Here is a 7,984-nt window from a genome sequence, read left to right as displayed (position 1 = left end):
TTTTTAATATTATTTATGTTAGTTATATTATATTGTATTGTATTGTATAGTATTGTAAACATATATTGCCACTACATTGCATTAATATTGTATAATAACATATATTAGAAGAAAGGTCTATGTGATTGTCTATTAGAAGAAAGGTCTATTGCAGCTTGTTCTGTATTTTAACATTAAACAGTTGCAGCACTGGAAAGCCCATAATAAAAGTTCATATTTAAAATTTTCAGTTTCCTTTAGGAATCCAGATGAGCTCTTTTCTTTGGCGATGTCTCATCATCTTCATCATCAGGATAACCAAATACTTCAAATAGACCTCTCTGGTAATTAGAAAAAGGTAATAAAATGAAATTCCCACATTGAAAAAATATACGCTGCACATCTGTTTTACCCCCAAGTCTTAAGAGTGAGCAATAAAATTCTTGCCACAGTTTTCTGTAGCTGCTCAGAAGCTAAGATTCAAATAATTCTCAGCTGTAAAAGGCACAAAAGAGGTATCACTTCCTGCATTTTGTCTGCTTAAAAACAATTATAAATTCCCTGATGGGCAATAGATTCCAAAAAAGGCAATCTTATCTGTATATCACACACACAGGGCACCAGCTGGGCAGGGAAGAAAGTCAAGGAGTAACAGTTCAATCATGCAGAAGAGGCAAAATTAACCTGTGCCCACCAGATTAACAACAGACCCCAGTCCCACCTTATCCTCCTTGAACCTTACCCCAAACTAGTCAGGGTTTCACTCTTAATGAAACTAGTCAGAGATTTGGGTGAATTTGTCCCTAACTAAGGTACCCTGTACAAGGCTATTGCTGACTGTTCCACATTACACCCAGTAAAGCTCCACGATGCTGCTCTACTGTTCTACATGAGGACAGGAGCTTCCATAAAAGTTCTCTCCCACCTTGGGGGCTGTCACCACTCTTGTCAGGGTTGTATATGTTGGATAGGAACCATTGGAACTTGCTGGTGATGTTGGAGCTGCCTTCTCTTCACCTTCACTGAACTGCACATCTTCATCCACCTGTGAGACTGCTGCTTCTTTTACAAATGTCTCACCAGGCAATATGAAGGAGACACTGCAAGAGACATAGGACAAGTGATTGAAGCTTTGCCTGATGTTTCAGACTCAGACAGGTCATAAATGGCTTCCAAAGCTTTAGAATTAATTGACTTGGAGAAGGCAATCCAGCTCCAGCCCTGATTCTATCCGCACCAGAAGCTTCACAAATATCCAGGCAGACTGATAATGAGGCAGACTGAATCCTGACTCAGAAGAACAAAGCAAGATTATGCTCTTCATAAAGCTGAGAGTTTTCTGAACAGAACATTTAATCTACTGACCACATCAGCTCTTCTCAAAGAAAGGTAGATGGAGGTTTACTCTAACTCAAGGAGTTTTCAGCAAGAATGAAATCCAACCCCAATCCCAGCCACCTGCCTCTGCTGCTCTTTGGGAAATTAAAAACTAACCAGCAGGCCTGCAGAATGGCAGTCACTGGCAGCCTCATAAGACAGAAACTGGGCCATACCTGTTCAGTTTCTCATTTTGCTGGTATTTTTCTTGCTCATATTTTGTCTTCAGTCCCTGGAATGTGTGAATGTATTTGACAGATTCCAATGCATCAGAGAAGTTCTCAACTATATGTGCAATAAGGAACTGAATATTCTCCTGAATAAGAACAATACAGGGTTTCAGTCTCAAATGTTCACATACAGAAAGTCAGAAAGCTTTTAACTTTTTATTTTGGAAAGTAACTGCTTCCTTGTCCAGAACCAAAATATTGTTATCAAGAGCAAACAGGAAGCAATCAGATTTATTCTTAGGAAAAAAGCTGAGATCTAGAAAGAATTATTAAACTTCCCTTAGAAATAGACGATAGACTCAGCAACGTCCCAGTTCCATTTGTGACTCTTCTAGCAAAACAGGATGTTTGCTATCTTGGAAAAGTCTGCCTTTTGCCTCTTGCCCTGCGAGGTCCTGGACGTGTTGGTGCTAAGGCTGCTGGTGAACTCACCTTTCGGATGAATTCAAACAGCTCCATCGAAGCAGACTTGAGCAGGTTGCACTTATTCCTGTTGTCCAACACAGCATTTACAACTGGTTCAAACAGGTTTCCCAGAGTGATGTAATGGTTATAAAGTTCATCTTTCAGACCAATTATCCTCCTCATAAAGCGAAGAGCACCTGTGTGAAGAAAGACATTCAAGCATTCAACAACCACATGCCAGGCTCTCACCTTATTGTGGAAGAATTGAAAAACCTGGTGTTACCCCAAGAGGAAGATGCACCCCAAAGTGCAGAAGCAGATTTGTTGACTGGTCATCTTTTCAGGAACCATGGATTTCTTTCTCAAGTCCAGCAGCAATGCATTCCAGCATGCATAAAGTTCAACAATTAACTCCCCACTGTGCTTTTGTCCTTGTTCCCCTCCCAGAACAAGCCCTAAGTCTTTAAAGATCTTGGTGCACAGAATTTCATTCACTCTCCACAAGGAGAACCAGATTTAGGACATTATTAAGAAAGGACACAATTTCCACTGAAATGATGCAGGAAATCTGATTACAAAGGATCCTGTCATGAAGTTTTGAAAGGATCTCTGTAGAGATTTGAAGATTTGAAAGGAGACAACAATCCTCTTCCCACAAGAAACTGCATTGGTCTGTGCTTACTAACAGCTGCTACCTAATTTTTTTCCAAATTACTTAAATTACTTAATTGTAGCCTGTAAAACCCAGCAAATGAACAGGAATTCTGAGTTCAAGTGTACATTGGTACTGGTACACCTTCCACACAGGACACACAAAGCCTTGAAAAAGGAAATCATGACAGTTCCATACTCACACAAGGCCAGAAATTTGTGTTTGGATTTCATCAAGACCAGTGTTCTTCTTAGGAGATCTTTCTTGATAATGAAAATCTTCATGTGATACTTGTGCCGTTCCACACAAAAAGACAACAGCTCCAAAACTGAGGCAAGTATTTCTGCTGTTTGATAATTATCTACAAGAAAAAGTAATGCCATAAGTTGTACAAAAAAATAAATAATGTACTATCAAAGTACACTGAGCTCAGTTGCTATTGCCGTTCCTGACATATTTTTAGTGGACTTTTTGTTTTACTGGATTGCTTTGGGAAGCAGGACACTGAGTCAGAGCAAAACAACAAACACAACTGTAGCTTTTTTGCCTTTACAGTAAATATTCTTTAAAATTAGACTAGTAAAACAATGGCATTATTCTCAATATACATGAAGGAAGCGCATCTTTACAAAGTAGACCATCAAGCTATATCAGCATTCACAGCTTCAGGAAAGGGCTATGAAAAGTCCTGCCCCCAGAATCCCTGTCCTTGGAGGAACAGCAGCTTGCAGGCAGGCATCACAGGTCTATGGCTGTTACCAGGACTGTAAGGCCCTTCAAAGGGAAAAAAATTTAAATTGTCATTACCTATTTCATACCATTCTTCTGATGTATCAGCCAGAAGCGGCACTGTAAGAACATGGATGTAACGGTCGTAGAAGATATCGAGAAATTCAAATATTTCTAAATTCTAAAACAACAATAACTTCATTAAACACTGGCATTCACATACAACCTTTTAAATTAAAGAGTAGTAACAGAAGAAACATCCTACAAGGAATTCTACTGAGTTCTTTGAATCTGCAGCACTGTCTTCACATGAGATCAATTTCTTTATTTTGGGACAAACTTTTGTTTCTTGTGTCTCCAAACAACCTAGCTATCACTAAAAGAATTCCCAGCATGGATGCAAATATATACTGGAAAAAACATCAGTGACTCAAAGTGCTTGACAAAGTGTACTTAAACCATTCTGAAGTGCAGGTAGTTTTGCTCAGAAGAACCTGTAAACCATTTTACAGGTATTCTGGTACATAACAATGTATTAAAATCTTTAAGGATTTATCATCCAGATGAGAGAGCTATGGTCAGACAGTGCTATGGCACTGGCATGTGGGATTGTGTGGTTTAATACTGGCTCGATGACCCACATACCTTTCATCAGCAAAATTAGCTTATCTTTTGCTTATTTAAAGTCTCTATCAGACCACACTCCACTCAATTTAAAAAACCCTATAATTTTTTATCCTCTGCCCACAATAACAGCAATAGAGAATATCAGGCTTTTAAGTTTACCAAGACAGTATCATGTTTTCTGCCATTCACGTTCTCTTACACTAGCTATGGCCAGCATTTTTTCTGGATCAATCAGAGCACACAAAATCTCCATTAACTGATTATGTCCTCCAAACTCAGGGTTTGGACTACAGATTATCTGCTCAATGACCTCAGTGATGAGTTGGGTATCCTGCAAAAAAACCCAAAGAAAGAAATCACAAAATAATTACTCACAAGAATAGAATGAGTTCCCCACTTTCTTCAATTTTTTTAAAATAAGAATTAAAACAAAACACAGAAATTTAGGTTTTATTTTTCTGATTATTTTCCTGTTTGCCCTAGAAATGGTATATTCAACAAACTCCAAACCACTTTCACTTACATTCTCACTCTGCTGGGCCTCTTGCATTACAAATTGTTGGATGGTGGCTGGACTAAATTCTACTAGATAAGACAATATATCGGTAGCAGCAGCTCTAACTTGCAGATCACCCATTCCCTCACAAAGAAAAAAAAAAAAAGATTAATTTGTTGGAGTAAATAAAGTTTGGTACTTATTATCACGTGAAGTTGCAAAGAGGAGACAGTTTAAAAACTGGAGAACATTTTGTTACAAAAATTTTCATGAGAAACATGATAATAAAGTTACAGAAAAACAACAAGGAACCAGGCAAATCCTTTCCCTACTACTTTCCTCCTTTAGAAAGGGCACAAGGCTTTCTGTGTATTTGAGAGCCCTAACTTAGGCTAGAAACATTCACAACATCCTACTTGCTTCAATATCTAAATTTATTGATATTCTATGCCTGCTATCCACAATTTATTAATTTTATACTAAAGGACCAACTGTACAAATCAAGGTGTACCACAGTTTCTGTGCCCATTTACAGGCAACAAGAATCCAAAACTTTCTTTGAGGGATGTGATTTTCTCTGATTAAAAAAAACAACAATCAAGCTTCCACATGAAAAAGTCTTTTTCACCTTTTGACTACCTTGTCACAGGGACTTCACAGCCCTCAGACTTTTTCATCATGAAGTCTGAAAAGTAAAAATAGTAAGAGCAGTGAAGCCAGGCTACTCCAGAGCAGAACTGTGGGCAGCTTCTGGATTCTGGACATTACCAGAAAACTTCACTCTCAGCAGAGCAATACTCTCCAACCAGGCTTACAAAAAGGTGCTCAGCAGATAAAAATAATAATTAAAAAAAAAAAAAAAAAAAGAGAAAAGGCTCCATGGCTGATGGCTGTGGGCTTCTCTCACTTTTCTCGTTTTATTAAAACCAATTCTAAGTTTTCACTTACCATTAACATTTCAAGAGTTGGAAGAAATCCCAACTTTGCCAAAGTTTGAAGAAATTCATCTCTTTTCTCAGGTAATGTGAAAGAAAAGGCACAGAATTCCTTGAAAAACTTCATCTGGTGCACAGGAAAAAAAAAAGTCTTATGTATTTGAGTCAGAAAACTCTCTGAAAGGAGGAAACAGTTACAATTTGTACTGGAGGCTGTACTGCCTCTTAGAAATACTTCTAAGACTGCAGAACTCTAAGGACAGTTTTGCTTTCTACTTCATCCCTCTCATTTAAAGCCTTTGAGGAACCACCAAGACTGCTGACTTACCAATTCACATTGTTGCTCACCAGCAGTAGCTTCATTTGTTAATTGTGCAAAAACTTCAGGCAAAAATTCCTCATCTTTCTGTGGAGCATGCAAAAAGAACACAAATTACACAGAGCCTTTCTGGAAAGTGAAAATATGATCTTTCTAGGATCCCACACTGCCATTATTTTTTATCACAAAGAAGGCAAATACTAGAGTACATATCCAGCAGGATCATTTCCTGCACTTTCAGACCTCCTCCTGTGCAGCTGAAGCATCTCCAGGACACCAGAGCCACAGGTAAAGCTGGGCACAGGGGATGATCCCTAAAGCTGATCCCTAAATTTGTCCCTACAGTGTGATATTTCCTTTCTTTCTCTGCTGTGCCACCCCTATGCTTTGCAGTTCTGCCAAAGCCCACAGACTCCCTGTGGGATTTGCTACACCCACACACACATCAAAAGGACAGAGAAGGACAGTCCTAATTTGTTTCAGACTCCCTCAGAGCACTTTGCACATCAACTTCTAGGGAAGCAACTGGAACACTTCTGATGTAAAAAGTGTTAACCAAGAGAAAGCTTTGGCCCTAACATCCCAAGGGATCAGTTTCCCTCTTTTGGATCCGCAGCATTGCAAAGCACCTTTTCAGTCCATCTCCATTAACAGATTGCAATTTGGCTGCAGCCACATTCTCCTGAATCTTACTATCAGCAAAACCAGCTCTCCCACATGCAGGCACTCTGCTTTGCCAAGATGGGAAACTTTTGTGACTATTATGTGCTTTTCAGATTCACATCCTCTACTGGTATAAGATATTTAAGGATATATAGGACAACACTACACTTTGTGTTAAGCATTTCGTTCTCTACACTCCAAGAAACCCAGGAACATCATAATCTCTCAAGTGTTTTGGCACTTTCTGCCATATCTGTCCACCCATTCCTCTGCACCCCTTTACATGGAAAACAGTGTAATAAATGTCCCTGGAATGAAATACTGGAAGTTGCATGTTCCTTAAATACTTATACAAAACCAGCTCCAAAGGTTTGTTTGTCAATCAAAGAGAAGGACTTTATTTTGTTACAGACAATAAAAAGTATTAAGATATTCACCTGAAATTTATCATTTTGAAAATACAAAAAATCCAAGGTATCAGAAAAAAGGGAAAGCATTCAAAACATTGTGCCTATGATTAACTTACACAGTGTTCACCAGCTTTAAACCATTTCCGAACTATAGCCAGAGGGATCTCTACAGATCCCATCTAAGCCACATTAAAAAACACTTACCTGCAATGCCTGTAAAATCTCCTCTTTGCTGCAGCTGATGAAGGAATTGAGGGTAGAAAGAAAACCTGCTTCAAAATCCGATGGATTAGGCATGATGATGGCGTGAATGTACTGTGCCCTACACGTCTGGCGGATTTTTTGCCTGAGTTCAGGGTCTCTGATAGGAATAACCTCCTGAAGCTTTGCTGTTTTGGTTAAGAATTCCCTGTGCCATCCTGGCTGAGCCAAACAAGGATCATATTCAAGGCATCCAACAACACCCAGAATACACTCATCAGAAAACATCACCTCAAACAGAATGGCTTTGTCCAGGTACAAAATTCCTCTCACAATGTCAAACAGAAGATGCAAGCCTTCAGTGTTCTTTACACTCTCACAGGCTTGGAAAAGCTGTAGAAGCTTTGGAATATAGCCTTCGTTCTTCAAGGCCAGTGCTAGCTTTTGCTTACGGATGCGCGAGAGGCGAACAGAAGTCACTAGGTCTGCAATCTCTCCAAGTCTGTGGAGTTCACAGGTGGGAAGGTCTATCAAATGACTAATTCTACCCATTTCTTTAGGCATTCCTCTTCTGACTCAAGAAGGTCCTGGGTAACTTCCAGAGAATGACACCAATACCCAAAGGGGACAAGAGGGAAGCAAGACAGGAACCCACTCTGCATTGTCCTCCTGATGCTCTGCCCTTCCAACTGCCTCAGGTGTTCTTCAGTCATTGTGATGTCACTTGGATCGGAGCCTGCTGATTGGTCCATCCCTCTAACTCCCAGACTCCAGAATGTTGGGTTCATGACTGTCCAGGGTCGCGGCAAGTGACCAATGGCTGTTGTCTGTTGTTGACCTTTTAGAACCTCTAGAGCCCCTTCCAGTACCTGCTGGGGGCCTGTAAAAAGGCTGGAGGGCAGCCTTCTTACAGGCTCTTAGAGCCTCTTTCCAAGGACATGGAAGAGGGGAAGAGGGGTAA

The 7,984-nt window shown here is 39.7% G+C and overlaps 1 protein-coding gene across 1 annotated transcript; it reads right to left on the bottom strand.

The window, feature by feature from the left end:
• Nucleotides 1-236: 236 nt before the first annotated feature.
• LOC139600276 (serine/threonine-protein phosphatase 4 regulatory subunit 3B-like) lies at nt 237-7,775 on the bottom strand. The gene is given in 12 exon segments (XM_071448351.1): nt 237-320; nt 905-1,079; nt 1,533-1,672; nt 2,019-2,188; nt 2,846-3,004; nt 3,451-3,553; nt 4,199-4,330; nt 4,523-4,639; nt 5,444-5,557; nt 5,759-5,836; nt 7,027-7,586; nt 7,589-7,775. Coding segments are annotated over 12 exon segments (2,019 nt in total).
• Between the last annotated feature and the right edge of the window lie 209 nt (nt 7,776-7,984).

This window comes from Agelaius tricolor, unplaced genomic scaffold (genome assembly GCF_023055355.1).
Source record: "Agelaius tricolor isolate 1412-34295 unplaced genomic scaffold, bAgeTri1.0.p SCAF_1, whole genome shotgun sequence".
NCBI classification, from domain to species: Eukaryota; Metazoa; Chordata; class Aves; order Passeriformes; family Icteridae; genus Agelaius; species Agelaius tricolor.
The sequence above is the reverse complement of the archived record's forward strand: the minus strand, read 5'-3'. Positions and strand labels throughout refer to the sequence as shown.